Source organism: Rhinolophus sinicus, linkage group LG01 (assembly GCF_036562045.2).
Source record: "Rhinolophus sinicus isolate RSC01 linkage group LG01, ASM3656204v1, whole genome shotgun sequence".
Classification (NCBI taxonomy): domain Eukaryota; kingdom Metazoa; phylum Chordata; class Mammalia; order Chiroptera; family Rhinolophidae; genus Rhinolophus; species Rhinolophus sinicus.
Genome location: NC_133751.1, coordinates 162,989,930 through 163,006,145, shown reverse-complemented (window position 1 = coordinate 163,006,145; position 16,216 = coordinate 162,989,930). Strand labels below are relative to the sequence as shown.

The 16,216-nt window shown below is 36.1% G+C and overlaps 1 protein-coding gene across 2 annotated transcripts in view; it reads left to right on the top strand.

The window, feature by feature from the left end:
• SESTD1 (SEC14 and spectrin domain containing 1) overlaps nt 1-16,216 on the top strand; it is a 98,829-nt gene that overhangs the window by 21,441 nt on the left and 61,172 nt on the right. The window contains exons 2-4 of one of the 2 annotated variants that reach the window (XM_074338702.1): nt 6,674-6,766; nt 11,317-11,405; nt 14,322-14,430. In XM_074338702.1, the coding sequence (XP_074194803.1) occupies nt 11,351-11,405; nt 14,322-14,430 (164 nt within the window). In that variant the 5' untranslated portion in view covers nt 6,674-6,766; nt 11,317-11,350. The remainder of the gene's footprint in view (nt 1-6,673; nt 6,767-11,316; nt 11,406-14,321; nt 14,431-16,216) is intronic. The other variant, XM_074338707.1, reaches the window with a different exon arrangement.

The following is a 16,216-nucleotide window of genomic DNA, read 5'->3' as shown; positions in this document are numbered from 1 at the left end:
TATTCTATTCTTTAGATTCCACATATAAGACATACGGTATTCGTCTTTCTCTGTCTGACTTATTTCACTTAGCATAATGTTCTCTAGGTCCATCCATATTGTTGCAAATGGTAAGATTTCATTCTTTATGGCTGCGTAGTACTCCATTGTATAAATGTACCAGTTTTATTAATCCAGTTGTCTACCGATGAACATTTAGATTGTTTCCACGTCTTGGCTATTGTGAATAGTGCTGTTGTAAACATAGGGGTGCATACATTTTTTTCAAATTAGTGTTTTGGATTTCTCTGTATAGATACCTAAGAGTGGAATTGCTGGGTCATAAGGTAGTTCCATTTCCAGTTTTTTGAGGTACCTCCATACTGATTTCCAAGGTGCCTGCACCAATTTGCAGTCCCACCAGCAGTGCAGGAGGGATTCCTTTTCTCCACATCCTTGCCAGCACGTGTTTGTTGATTTATTGATGACAGCCATTCTGACTGGGGTGAAGTGGTATCTCATTATGATTTTTCAGCTTACTTTTTCTGATTTCATTTTTTATGGTAGTTATATATAGATGAAGATTGCTTATGACTCTTGCATTTCTGTGAGTAGGACTGATGTTTTTTGGGGGTCTTAGGAGAATACTAATTCAAGGGGCCACTCCTCTGTCCCTGTAGCAAAGTATATTTGTTGGATGTCTTCATTTCCTCTTATGGTAGAAAGGAATGTGTGTGTTTAAATTTGCCTCAGTGTAGAGTCCTGGGAGGTGGAGGGATTGTAAGGAAGGGATTCAGGAAAGGTGATTGTCTTAGGTTTGGTTCCTTTAGTTGTAAGCATTGAAGCCAATGTAATGAGCTTAATTAAGCTAAAAAAAGGGCCCTCTAAGGCGTTGAAACGAGAGTGAGAGGTAAAGCAAGTTGCTTAAAGTTATCAGGGACTCCACAAGCAGCACAGAAGTCATTAAAAACAGGAAGTTTTGCTTTGGTGCCTTCTACCTAACTGGTATGCTTTGTACTAGAGGCAGTAACCACTTCAAGAAAATCTTATTTTAAAGTTAAATTATGTTTGTGTAAACAGTCACCATAGTTTCTCATTTAAAAGCATAATTTTGTATGTTTTATGTTCCTACAAAAAATTGGTGTTTTTTTCTAATCGTTGCCACTGTCTCACTTGTAGAATATAGTTTAGTTGATGACACATGATATTGCTTCAGTTAGAAATATTGGCTAGTAAAACCATGTTTTTCATTGTCCAGAGGAATCCAGAGTTTCCTTTGTGGTTCTTTTTTGGATTCTACAGATCAGATAATGTGGCAAGTGAGATACGGGTGCTATAGTCAGGAGCCATCTAAATATTGCAAGAAACAACTAGGAGCTGGAAGGTATTTATAGATATTGAAGTGAGAAAGTGAAGTGGACGAGGGGGTGATTATTGTCACAAAAAGGAAGTTTTAATTTCCGAAAACGGAAAAATGTTCAGGTTAAACAGAAACTTTTTCCAAGTGTTGAACTATAGATAATGAAAATGTATTTAGAATATAAAGGTAGTAAAGTGAAATAAACCACTTCTGAAAGCCCAAAGTTAGAGTTGGCTCCGCATAAAGGAAGGTTTATAAAGTGCCTCTCGTCCTTCATGAGCCTCATGGGCCAGGTCCCAGGATGTTTCAGTGAAGGTCCCGGACTGTGTAATGTACTATTTTGTTCAGAGTAGTACAAGCTCTGATTCATAGTGCTTTGTCAAGTTTAAAACGATCCAAGCTTGTTTCTCCCATCCTTTTTTCCTGCTTCTTAGTTATTCTGCCCAGTGGCACCTAAATGAGCAGGCTGGCGGGGATCATCAGAAGAGCTTATTCACTGAGTATGTGTTGTGCCATCGCTCAGGTTCCAGCCATTGTCCCCGGAAACAAACAAGCACATATAAAGGACTGAACCAACACCTACTTTAATTTCAGCAATAACTTTGGCTCTATTGACTACATAGGTAAAATAAATAGTTATTAAATTTGGAACATGCGCTCAAGCGTTCATATGTGTTGCATGAAAAACCTTAGGACTCACTTTCTTTTCTGGGTGAAACAATGTGATCCTTGATTGATTTTTACCTAAGAGATCTGCCTGGTCCCCGAACAACCACTGTTGTTCACACATCCCAGATACTGTGGACGTAAATGTTTTCTTTCCTTAGTTGGTTAATCACTTCCAGAGAAGAACGGTGATTGATAGTGAGAGGGAGACTGCTGAGAAAGTGACTCCAGTCACAAATGAGAAAGACCTAAAGAGACCGGAACAGGAGTCTCCAGGGCCAGCAAAGCAGCAGAGACATGGATGTTGCCTCCTGCCTCTTTTTTTTCTTCGGTGATTGTGTTTGTCAGAATTGGCCTCCCCTTCCTCAGCATTCTTACATGGGAATCAAATACTCAGATCTCTCTCCGTAAAGAACTTTAGAATATGATGGTGAATATGTGAATATTTAAAAATTATGTGTAGTCTATTCCCTGTCTCTTCTTGATTTTGAAATAAAGAAAATATTGCTAAGTATAAAAAAATTTAAAAGGATTGTAGCTTCCTTTTTTACAGTATTGATATGTTTAAAAATTTAGTTTTCTTAATTTTATCATGGATGTTTTCAAGCATACAAAAGCAGAGAGAATAGTAAAATGAACCACTGCTTACCTGTCGTCAACTTTCAACAATTACCAACATGTGGCCAATCCTATTCCACGTGTATCCCCCATGCCTTTATCGATGCAAATCCCAGACAGATTTCATTTGTAAATAATAAAATATACATCACTAAAAGATAAGGGACTCTTTAACAAACACCCTTAATATCATATCTAAAGAAATGAACAATTTTATTAGATTTTAAAGACCTTTATTATTCATATTACAAAAAAGGTTACTCCATTAAACAACAGCACGAGAAGTAGTCTAACTTACATATTGGACACAGCCTTAGGTTTAAATGCCAGTTTTGCTGTTTATGAGCTGTATGACCTTGGACAGGTTAACCTGTCCTCATCTCAAGCCTGTTCTCAGCTGTTAAATGGTAGCAACAATAATTCTAACATCATGGGGTTGTTGTGTTATAAATGAAACAAGGTACATAAAGTGATTAGGATACTGCTTTATACATAGGACATTCTCAATAATGTTAGTCGTTGTTATTTTTATTTGGAAGTGTAAGAAAATAAATATCGAACTAGTTTGAGGTTCTAGCTTTTAGTGTAGTAGAGGTGATAGTTCAGAGTGATTTGCATACAGTGATCCTCTAAGCCTTTAATTTTTAGGGAATGCAGAACAGTCTTAGTATTGTTTTAATACACAGGCACATTTTGTAATTTTCTCAAAAGCAAACTTAATCTGTTTTAAAACATGATACTGTAGAAGAAAGTAATATTTAATCTTTAATCAAATTTTGGATGTCTTTATGTGTGTTGGTATGAAAAGTTGGAGATACCCTAAGAGATTTATTTATAAATCTCCCTATGAGTTAAAAATAATAAGAAAATCTAAGTTGACTTTGTAGTACAAATTTATTTAGAGTGATTGTGAGTTTGGGCTATGAACATAAAAATGGTATCAACATTATTGCTTATACTCTCCTTTCTTCCCTTTACTTAATATTTAATCTTTTTTGTTTTAAATTTTATCCCATCCAGAATGTACAATGTTGAAAGAAATTTGTCTTTGCAGCTGAAGTTCTTTCATAGCAGTGTGTTCTAATTATAGTGGAAGTCAGGGGAGATAAATTGCTCAGCATATACAATTCATTTTACAAACGCTCTGAAACATATTGCTTACATAGTTTAAGTTTTTATTTTTTAATACTTAAAGTACACATGATTTTAAATCAGATTTTCCTGATTACAAAATGGGCAATTCTGTTGTTTATTTCTTAGATTATTTTTTGACAGTTTTATTGAGGTAAAATTTACATGCCATAAGATTCACCCATTTTAAGTGTACAATTCAGTGATTTTTTTAGTAGATTTACAGAACCATCAGCACAATTTCATTTTACATTTCCATCTCCCCCCAAAAGAATCCTGTGCCCATTATTAGTCATTCCCCATATCTACCCACAGCCCTAGGCTACCACAGATTTACTTTCTAGGGATTTGCCCATTCTGACTATTTCATATAAATGGAATAATACAATATGTGACCTTTCGTGACTGGTTTTTTTCACTTAGCATAATGTTTTAAGGTACATCCATGTGTACCATTTACTATCAATGCTTCATTTTTTTTATTGCCAGTAGTATTCCATTATATGGATGTACCATATTTTGTTTATCTGTTCAGAATTGATGGTCCTTGAATTGTTTTTATGTCTTGACTGTTATAATTAATATTATGAACATCTGTGTCTTAACTTGTTGTGGGGACATATTTATTTAAAAAAATATTAACGTGTCAAATTATGGCTCTCTGCTATCCATGTGTTTTTAATTTTGATTTATTATGTGACGACATAATATAGTGGAGAGAAGCACTGTGCAGGGGTTTTGGAGCCTGGGGTTCAGGTTGTTACTTGCTACGCTTCCTTAAGAGGGCAAATCTTTGTCTCTAGATCTCAGTTTCTGTTCTAGATTAAATGTTCGTGTCCCTCCAAAACTCATGTGTTGAAAACTGATTCAGTTTGGTGGAGTTGGGGCCTTGGGAGGTCATCAGTGTTGACAGGAAAGAGACTCCAGAGCGCTCCCTTGCCCGTCCTCCATGTGAGGCCGCAGGCAGCCGTGGCTCTCTGTAGGTCGGGAAGTGGGCTCTCAGCACACGCTGAATCTCCGTGTGCCTTCATCTTGGACTTCCCAGCCTCCAGAACTGCGAGAAGTCAGTTTCTGTTACTTGTGAGCCACCCATACTATGGTATTTTTGTTATAGCGGCCCAAGTGAACGAAGGCTCCTTATCAATAGTATGAAAAAGTGGATTAAATGGTGTCTGTGGTTCTAAGTCTGTGGTTTGTAAATCTGTTCATTTCTGTATAACCTTGGGCAAACTACTCCACTTCTTTGTACCTCAGGTTTCTCATCAGAAAAAAATAGGGCTATTAATAGAATTGTGTGTTGTGCTGAGGATGAAATACTATTCTTGGAACATTTAAAAAAAAAAAAGCCAAGATGTGTTACTTATAAATAAGGTTTGTAACCATGTTAGTATGTCAGACCAAGGAAGTCTTGGGGGGAATGCTTTGGCTGCGGCCTCAGTGGGGAATCGGGGTAGTAAACCAGTAATTAGTGGAGGAAGGAAAATTTAATAATAAGAATAGATGCCATGTATCGAGTGCTAACTGTCATGGAGTGTACTACACACTACATGCATTGGCTCACCTAATCCTCAGCTCTGTGAGGCAGGCTCAGTGATCAAGCCTTAAAAGAAATGAAACGAGTTGCCCAAACCACCAAGCTGCGTGGTGCTGCCTTGGGGGGCCACGTGCCTCCAGGGCCTTGATCTTTACCACAACACAAAACTGCCTTTCAGGGGAACGCTTCTTTGGGACAGAATCACATAGAAGTCTTCAGGGGCGCAGGTCTTTGCTTGGGAAAGATAGCTAGTTGTTGATAGTCCTTGTGAGGGAAAAAAAGGGATCATTCTGTAAGTGGTTTTCTATTTGTGTCTTATGTTACTTGTTTCATGTGATAGTGAAGTGACATTTCAGTTATTTCAGTAGCTAAAGGATTTGCAGTATGTTCAGTATTGTTTTTGTAGTTTTACCTAAATTAAAAAAAATACACACTATGCATTGTTTTTTTAAATGGGACTGTTAGTCGGATGTAAAAGAACTCTTCCACATGTTCCGCTGGCTTCTTTCTGCCTGGGTAATACTGTAGTTATTTCCACAGCTTGAACAGTTTTCCATCTATTTAGTTAAATATTTTTTAACCTATTTTTTTTTTTCTATTTTTTTTTCCAATGTGGTGTTTGGTATGTACCAAATATTTCCATAAACAAGCAAAAAATTTAATAGTGCCAAAATTTCAATTCATGTTATGTATTATTTCATTTGAACAAAAGTACTCATATATATGTGTGGTCTCCAACGTATAAACAATTGGATGCTAAAAAATTGTAAACTTTGGATGCTAAGTAATTTGCTAATTATTTGGAATTAGGAACTTGATAATGCATCTGAACCTGTGTTCAAATCCATTAGACTGTTGTGTGTCTGGAATATTGGATTTAGTTTGCAATCAACTCAATGGAAGGCATAGATGTCTTCGCCAAGGATAGAGGAAGAACACTTTTTCTAGGATAAAGGTCAGGAGAGAAGAGATTTGGTGATGACCTAGAGAAATTCTGAGGTGAAGAGGAAGACAGGAAACACCTGCAGCAGGTAAAGAGGGGTTGAGATCTAGGAATTAGAGCATGAGTTTATAAAATTATTATGGCTGGGCCTGCTTCATCCTGTTGATGGAGGGAGACCTAGGAGTTCAGCCACTGAACTCAGTGGACACATCCATTGCCCTGGAGAAGGAAGTGGTCCAGGCTTCTTGGAGGTCAGTGCAAGACTCAGGGGCCGAAGCCATGCAGGTGGAGAGCTTATTGCAGAGCTCTCACAGTAAGTAGATGTTCTCCCCGTGAGGTACCCTACAGCTGAGAATACCAGACATATCTTTACCTTCCTGGAATTCCACAAGCCTGATTCACTTTTCTAAAACAATACTCCTTTTTCCTTTGGCTGTACCAGTTTTGGCGAAGAAGCACCCAAACTCCTGTGGATTTATCAGTAAATTAACCCAGATGAGAGGAGCCAAAGATTTGAAAAATTCATACAACTAAGGTAATTTTGAAACTGGACCTTTTACCGTGGAGGTTGTAGATGCTAAGGGTTTGGTACATAGCTACATAGGAGGGTGAGGAAGTCCGCAAAATGAAACTGACTGCCCTCAGCTTCTGACTGTAAACAGCCGTGTCAGTGGCTCCTGCTGAGAAGGGCCAGGGCCAGGAAGGTAGGGCAACGGTAGTTACTTATTTTGTAATTTTTGAAAAGGATTTGTAAGTGGTGGTCTGCCATTACCATCAGCAGTAGACTTTTGCATTTTTGAAGTTTAAATACAACATACGACTTTTAATGTCCTATTAGACTCCTTAATGTAGAATTTTATTTTGAGGTAGATTATTGGTATTTTCATAGAAAACTCAGTCTTTCTCTTCTTCCCTTTCTTCCTTTCTCCCTCCCTCACTAAATAAACTAGATCCAGATCCGTCCATAAAAATTGTGTTATATGGTGATACTTTAGCTTTGAATTTTATTTAGAAGACTTACAGTTTTGGATAGGCCTATACTGTGAAAGTTAACCATTATTTTATCATTTTCATTTAAAAATCTATCCAAAAGGATTGTTGATCTTTCATTTAGAACTGTCAATATTGTTGTAAAACCAGATTAATAATTGTACGCTGGCACCTGCAGTAACAGAAAGATTACATAAATTTTCAACTCTTGATCTGCTTGATTGATGTATTATCTTGAAGTCGAGTAGTGTTTTATTTTCTGTGTAAGTTTATATATGGATGTGTAGAGTGATGGACCTAGTTAGGAATGAGTGAGTCCCATATGGAGTACGTGTGCTTATTTGTTTGTTTTAGTCTCTGCGATTGCTCTTCATAACAACCTTTGGAGGTGTTTCTCATCTGAATTTAAGGACAGTATTTCTTCTGGAAGTACAAGGCTAAGGAGCCCACATTCTGATTTTACTCATTGCTTTATGTGTTTACATGATGTAGGCTTATTAGAGATGATTTAGTTAGCCTTAGGCTGTCCTAATGGGTTTTCACTCGTTGTTACAAATGCTCTGAAGAACCTAACTAAATTTTCCAAATAAACTGGTTGATTTATACTTGCTGAGAGAGGAGTTCCAGTGCACCCACTCATATCATCAATTACAATCTCATATGAATTCTAATTTGCCGTCTTGATTAAAAGGCCTACAATTCTCTTTTCCTGCTGCTCAACATATTCTCTGCTGCCCATTGATTGATAGCACCCATTGATATTCATCTTTCCACCCCCATGGACTTGCCATTCTCTTAGCAGCCAGCAGTTTATGTGGCTGCTGGATCTGTAGGAGGCTGTCCCAGTAGGAAAAAGCTGGAAGGAGCCGCGCTTAAGGAAAAGCATGCATATGTGATCCTGTGATCACACCACAAGGTATTGGCATGCTGGCTGGCAGTTGTGAAAATGTTAGGATTCCTAGGGTAAGTGTTTTGCTTTACTGTTTGTTTCATTTGTTTGTTCTTTTGTTCATTCACTTATCTGTCCACTTACCAGATATTTTGTGAATGCCAGGTATGTCCACACCTAACTGTGCCTCAATCTAGTAGGTGCTTATAGATTTTTTAAATGAGAGAATGAGTGAATAAACGCAAAGGTAAGGAGAGACTTGGTCTCTGCTCTTGGGAAGACAAGATAACAATTTAACTACTTGGTTGACGCAATTTTCCTCTTTTTAACTCCAAGATCTTGGGAAGTATATTCAAAGATGGATGCAAATACCATTGAAACCTAGTCTCCCTATGTTTCTAGTTCTCAATTCATTATCCCTGACTGTAAGAGCGTTTTGTTTTAGGTAGGATTTATTTTGCACCTAGGAGTGATATTAATTTACTTTGGTATTCCTTGTTTTTGGTTGAAGGTATCATGCAGTGATGGCTGCACATTTTTCTTTGTATTCACCAGTCCCCAAGGCATCTTACCTGCTATAAACTCTGGCTTTCTGCCTCTTTTATATTTAATGAATTTAATAAATTGTGACTAAAGTAAGTCATTTTAAATGACCATATGTGAAATATGACATGTTTTTGTTAAACATGTTGTGAATTGTTTAATTCTTCCACTTCTTAGCCTGCTTCACTTGCAAGTTTTTTTAAAAAAATGTGTTTTCCTTGCCAGTGTTCATTAATTCACATCAAGTAAAAGTCTGTCATTGGCTTCATTCGTTGTTTGCCAGTGTGTTCCACTCAAATATATTTAAGATTGAATAAGTTTCTTCTTGTGCAAAGTAATGGTCTATATCTATCCCATTGGAGAAGAGCAGAAGCAGGTACCTTTGTGTTTTTAACATTTTATTGTGATGGTAATGGATGGTTATCTTTTGCAAGATTTTTCCTTTTTTGTGTGTGTTTTGTACATTATTTTAACTACTATTTATGATAAACATTAGACAACCAGAGATAGGCAGATTTATTTTTGTTTTGTGTTATGGCTGTGCTAACATTTGAAAAATCTAAAATAACTTTTGAAAACCTAAATTTAATTGGAACTAGTGGTACAGTAGCCATTATTTTTCATTAACCATCTCTTTTATAAGAACAGTGAAAGAGATTGATGGAGACGCGAGAAGGGAGGGAGATATAAAGAGTAAACATTACAGTTTGCATCTCTTGACTGCTTCACATTTTATCCATCAGATCATTTGCTCTTGGCCCACACACCCAAGAACCTATATTTCTCATTACTTTAAATTACTTTTTTTTTTTTTTATCATTTTGGTTCTTGTAGAGCTGAATAACAAACCCGTCAGGTCAAGATATTGATCTGGAAACATAAAGTGCTACTGGTTTTGGATTAAAAATGTAAAATCTGAGCTTTTCCTAATGATTGTATGGTAGCCCAAGCTGATGTAGGACAAAAATGAATGATTAAGTTGCAAACAAATATTCAAGTATAATCCTTGACAAGAATATATCATATTTAGTTTGACAGATTGTATTCTTTGTAGACAGGTACAAATAATGGTCTTTTTTTTTTAAGTTATATACACAAAAGCTGTAAAATACATACTTTAAGTAGTTTTGCTTATTTAGTCATTGTCTGACAAATAAAAGACTACATTTTTTTCTTAATATCTTGGATTTTTTTTTAAAACTACATTTTTTTTCCTTCAAGGCAGGGCTGTGACTTGAAATGAAATAGGTCCATAGCAAGTGTTTGCTGAATAAGTAATATGCTTTCATATCGAAAGTCATATTTTCTACTCTGCTAAAAAATTATTTTCAAGAGTATGGTTTCTGGTGACTATGGTTAATAACATTGTATTGCATATTTGAAAGTTGCTAAGAGAGTAGGTCTTAAATGTTCTAATCACAAGAAAACATTTTTGTAACTACGAATGGTGACAGGCGTTAACTAGACTTATTGTAGCGATCACTTCAAACTATATACAAATATCAAATCAATATATTATACATGTGAAACGAATGTGTTATATGTTAATTGTATCTCAATTAAGAAAGAGGAGACTGTTAAAAAAAAAAAAGAAAAACTATGCTTTCACTACCATGCAATTTCATGGTGTACTCCAAGGAGCTGTCACTGTATATAATGATGGTGGGTGGGTGTGAAGTGGGACAGGGGAAGGAGGGATAAAATATGATGGTGAATACTCTCTAAAACATAAAACTAAATATAGGTGGATAATATAATCGAACGTTTGGTTTTCTTGTTTTAAAGGTCCTGCTGTCCTCAAAATCCTGTTTTGATAGTGTACCCAGCTGGCCAAGCCTCCAGATAGATGCCCGCCAAGCTAAAGCTCCCTTTTAAGGGAAACTGTCTTGCTGTTAGCCCTTGCTGTATGGATAGTCCCATTTCGTAGTTAGCCATAACCCCTGGCTGTGGCCGAGTGGACACTAGAAAACCAAACCAAGAACACTAAAGTATGGCTTGGTACAAGGAGATCAACTGGGCTAATCATGTTTTTTCACTGGAGAATTTAAAAATACAAAATGTGGAGCGATGGAGACAGTTAACAGTGGGAGCAAAAATTAAAGCAGTGTATTAAGCAATATCTTAAGGTAAACATGAGAAACAGATGGGTTACCACGTATTATGGAGAAGAAAAATTACAAGAAATCAGAGAAAGCCATTTAACAGTGGAACTGAAAGAATCAGATATTTGGAACCAATGTGTTTAATTAATAAGGAGAGGAATACAGAGTAGATTACCTATTTGATTAATTAATTTGATTTGATTAATTATTCATTTCTTTATTCAACAAATAGTTTATTGAGTTACTGCCATGTACTAAGCACTGTTCTAGCCCAAGAGTTTTGCTCTGAAAAACAGCTAAGCCGGTCATTCTCAACTGGCTGTGATTTTCCCTGCAGAGGATGTTTGACAATATCTAGAGATGTTGTGGTTGTCACAACTGGAAATGGGGAGTGCTCTTGGTATTTTAGTGGAGAGAGGCCAGGGGCGCTGCTAAATATTATAATCTGACTCGAAATGTACGTAATGCTGAGATTGAGACCCTGGTGTAAGCCATCATAAGTATATATTTTATAGGGTAATTATCATCTTGTAGTTGACATTTAACTTTCTGTGTTTTCAGTGTTTTCAGAAGTGAGAAAGTTTACTGGAGAAAAATGGAGGCCTCAGTAATATTACCCATTCTGAAGAAAAAACTAGCCTTCCTTTCAGGTATGTTTTCTCCTTAAAATTGGAAGTGTTTGATGTATAAACTTGTTTAAACCTTTTTTAAAAATAAATTTAGCAGAAATGCATTTCACTTTTTTATGAAGGTTTTGTTCCAAAGGTACTTCTGAGCCACCTTTTAATCAGAATGGATAGCTGCGTGAGCCAGCTCTGTCACTGTTGTTTCTTGACAGGCCAGTTGTTATTCTGTTCTGTAATTTGGTTAAAATGACCTCCACAAGGTGGATGTCATGATGTCTTCTTATATAAAAATGAAATAATAGAGTCCAAGAATAATTAACCGGCATCTAAATAATTGTTTCTGAAATATAGAGTAATTAGTATTTATGATACCCTGCATCCTAGCTTTTGTCTTCTATCGTCCTCTGAGAAAGTTTTAGTGTGCTGGAAGAGTTATGAAATGCCAGTTACATAGTTTTCAGGTTCTACTGTTTGAACTCAGTGATACAAGCTTGAATTTACATTCAGTTATGATCCTAAAATCTGTATCAGCTGACAAGAGTCAGAGAAAAGCTGCGAGAGAGTTTACTAGTGTGAGAGCAGTGGCATGGTACATTGGATGTGGCAATTTTCTGGAATTTTGGATCGCTGAGTAAATTTTCACATGCTTTAGAACAGGTAGTGTGGCCCACCTGTTTAGGATTATTTGGATTTTATTATCTTGATTTTTCTTTTTTATTCTCTTTAGGTCCTATCAGATTGTCTTGATATTTAGGACACTAATGTCCTTTTTTCAAAGAATATTGTATCTCTTTCTGGCATGTTTTTCCAGTGTAGATTATAAAGGACAAATACGATTTGTCCACTAGTGTCATCGTTTCCTTGTTTAATGTGCACTTCCTTTTTTTTAAAAAAATTCTTCCCTTAGCAGTTGACACTTAGTGTTCTCCATTCTTTTCTGATATGAATGGTGTTGTAGGAAACATTCTTATTCATAGTTTGTGCATTTTGTACAAGTTCATCAGTGCGTATTTCTGTAAGTGGAAGTGTTAAAGAGAATTTATATTTACATTTGTGGTAGGTTTTGTCAGATTGCCCTTTAAGAATATTGTTTCAAAATGCCTGTTTACCCACACTGTTACCAAGAGTGGATATCATTATTCTTTTGTAATCTTTATCACTGACATTTTTGCATCCTTATGACACTTGTCTCTGTGCAGCATTAGACCCTGTTGACCATACTAGTCTTGAAAGGCCCTTTTGTCTTGGCTTCTGCCCTTTTTTGTGTTTCTAATGATGATTATTTTAGTTTTTTAGTGAAAATTGAGGGCATGAGGTTAAATGTAGTTCTGAATATGAGACCTGTCCTCTGAACACAATTCAACAGTGGGTCAGAATACTACAGTCCAGATACGATAACCTTTTTTCGGATTTGGTTAAATGCAGGGGTAAAGCGTAGTGGGTTTTTTTTCCCTTTTTTTTAAATTTTTATTGGGGAATATGGGGGAACAGTGTGTTTTTCCAGGACGCATCAGTTCCAAGTCAAGTCGTCCTTCAATCTAGTTGCGGGGGAAGGGGGTGGCGCAGACCACCATCCCATGCAGGAATTGAACCGGCAACCTGTTGTTCAGATGTCACGCTTTAACCAACTGAGCCATCCGGCGCCCAAAAGCGTAGTGTTTTTTGAGGAGCAAATGAAACATCTCTTGACTTCCTATATAGAGTGGCAATTATTTTAACCTGTACATTTCGAAGTTTTTTAATAATAGAGAAAAACTTTTCAAACCAACAAAGTCATTCAGAGGATACAGTTCGAAAACCAAGAGCGCAATCTGTTGTGTTTTTTTTTAATAAAACCTATATTTGAAACAAAAAAACATGCAATTTAAGTTTATTAAGTTGAACCATTTAAAATTGCCATTTATTGAGGTTAAAGTAGTTGGATCTCAGTAATTTATATGGTTAACCTGATAGAAGGCAATCATATATGGTTGGTACATCATGAATTGTGTTCATGTCACTCATAGGAGTCGTTTTTTCACTTCACACCGTTTAAATCATGTAGATCTGTTTCCTTTAGTATTTGCTGGTTTTTAAGCTTCTTCTAAAATAGCTATAAATAGTTGGGCCAGAAGATAGGCTTCGCTGTGAAAGTCAGTCATGTGGGGGACTTTCAAGGAAGCTATCTGTGTATATAAAATTATTAGTTACATTTTAATGCTGATGGAAAATTGAAGAGGGCTTGAACATACATGAAATGTAAGTTCGTTCCACTACCTAGCTTTCAGGCTTCTACGCGTATATCCAGATCCCATACGTTTTCTCAGCCGGGCAGGGCTCTCATGAACGAAGAATGCCTATTTGACCTTTGTGAGTTAACTCAGATTGTTCCTTGTCACAGAATGCTCTTTTGACTTGGTTAATAAATTCTACTCATTTTTCTTAAGTCTTAACTTTTCTAGGAAACTTTCCACATTTATCACAGCTCTTACCATTTATTCTAGTTTCTTAACCCCTTTTTATAATATTTTACATATTTTGTATAGCACAGCCTAGCAAATAAACTGTCATATTTCAAACTGTTATTTCTTAAAGCTTTTCTTTTCACATTGATGAGAAATTTTTAAAATTTTACTTGTAAATGCTTATTGTGGTAGGCACACAATAGGTATTTGATGAATTGATTATGTTAAGCAGACGAAAGGGAAGAAAATTAAACAAAAGGGTAATTGCTATGTTTAAGTGAAGGTTTCATGGGTGCATTTTTTTTTACTCTTATTTTTTTTCTAAATGATACACAATTTTGCTATATTACTATAAACCTTTATAATATATAAAATAAACAGCCATTAGTTGATGTCTTAAACTTGTCATTGTTTTAGTAACATTGGATCCAAATATATATTATTCATTTAGCGCTTTAATATCTGTTCCATGTTAAATTTATTTTTTCTTTAATAGGAGGAAAAGACAGACGAAGTGGCCTCATTCTGACAATTCCATTATGCTTGGAACAGACAAATATGGATGAGCTGAGCGTCACCTTAGACTACCTACTCAGCATTCCAAGGTGACTCTAAAGGTGTCTTTTCTTAAATCTCAGTATGTTTTTACTCACTTACTAATTATTCCTGCTATTGTTAAAAAACACTTTGCTATCTTACCTGTTTTTATTAGTAGTGAAATTTTAGTTAAAAACACCAGAATCAATAATTTATGATACCACCGCAGATAAAATCCTTATTTTATGCTCTTGATGCACTAAATAATACGATACAGATTTCCAAAATGTGTGTACTGTCAACTTTCAAGCAACACAAAGACTGAGCATCTATATATCATGCACCTTGAGAAAACTTAGAGAAATGAATTCAGCAGAAAAGCGTCTTTTATTTAGTTAGCTATTTCACTATATAGCTATAAATACATCTGTAGGTTTTAATATAGTGAGTGAAAGCTGTTAGGAGTTTAAAACATTTTTATTTAAAAAATGCAAAAAATGTTTATATTTTAATTCAAAGGTCCTTGTGTTTTTAATTTTTATGTTTCTTAGGTGAAGACAAAACTTAAACCTTTCTATTTGCTCAAGCCTACCCACCATTTCAACAGCAGCAGCAAAAACAAAATACCTCCCTCCCTCCCCAACTTCCTTTCCTATGTGATACTCAGGGGCTGAATTCTGATGAGTAAGCCCCCAAAACAATTGGATCACAGTCTTTGGAGGTTGATCACAGACATTAGAATTTTGAAAAATATCTCCAGATTATTCTTGATTTTGTAGAGATCCAATATCTACAGAAGTTAACCTTCCCATTTTTCTCAAGTTTTTAATTTTTTTTTTTTTTAAATTCAAATTTGGATTTTAAGCCAGTTCTTCCTAATTGTAAAAAACTCATTTATGGTATGAAAGAAACATCAGAACACGGGTTTAATGACTTGCCCCAAATCACACAGACATTAAGGTCCTAAGTCTTTCATCACTTGGTAATACTATGAGCTCCTTGTTGTTCTAGGTGCTGAGGAAATGGGTGAACAAAACAGACCCATTCCCTCCCTTTATGGGCCTTATTCCCTAATGGTCAAACAAATATTACAAATAAGTGCACAGTATAGTGGACGTTCTTGAGTGCTTTGAAAACAGAGCGTGAAAAGAGTTAAGAGAGGGTCAGGTTGGGAAGGGGGTTGTGGCAATATTTTATCTAATGATAAGGTAATATTGTACCAGACAGGATTGAAGTGAGGGACAGGCGCTACAGATAATCTGATGAAAGAGCATTTAAGAAAGAGCATTTAAGACTGAGGGAGTAGTAAGTGCAAAGGCCCTGAGGCAGGAACAGGCTCAGCATGTTGTGGGATTAGCAAATAGGCTGGTGTGGTTGGAGCGGTTTGAGAAGAGAGGGAAGGAGTTCTGGGAGAGCCATCAGAGCGAGAGGCTGGAATCAGATCATAGAGGACGTTGTAGGCCATGGTGACGGCTTCAGTTCTGAATGAGAAGGAAAACCATTCTTGCATTCTGGTTGAGGAGTAATTTGATTGTGTCATCTAACATTTTAAAAGGCCCTCTGTATTTAAAGCGCTGTGCTAGAAGCTTCCAAGCTGCCAAGATATCAATCAGTAAGATAATATTGCTTTCTGGAAGCATATTTTCTAATGAAGATAAATTGTAAACAAGTAATTATAATAAAAGCATAAGTAAAATTAGTGCCAGTATGTAACTATAAGCCAAGCTCTATGAGTGGAACAGAAGGGGCCCTTAGTTATAATCCAAGAAGTTAGTGAAGAACTACAGAATACTGCACCCATTGGCAATCTCTTCCTAGTCACAGTGAGTGATTTTGTTACGGAGCCTCTTTTTT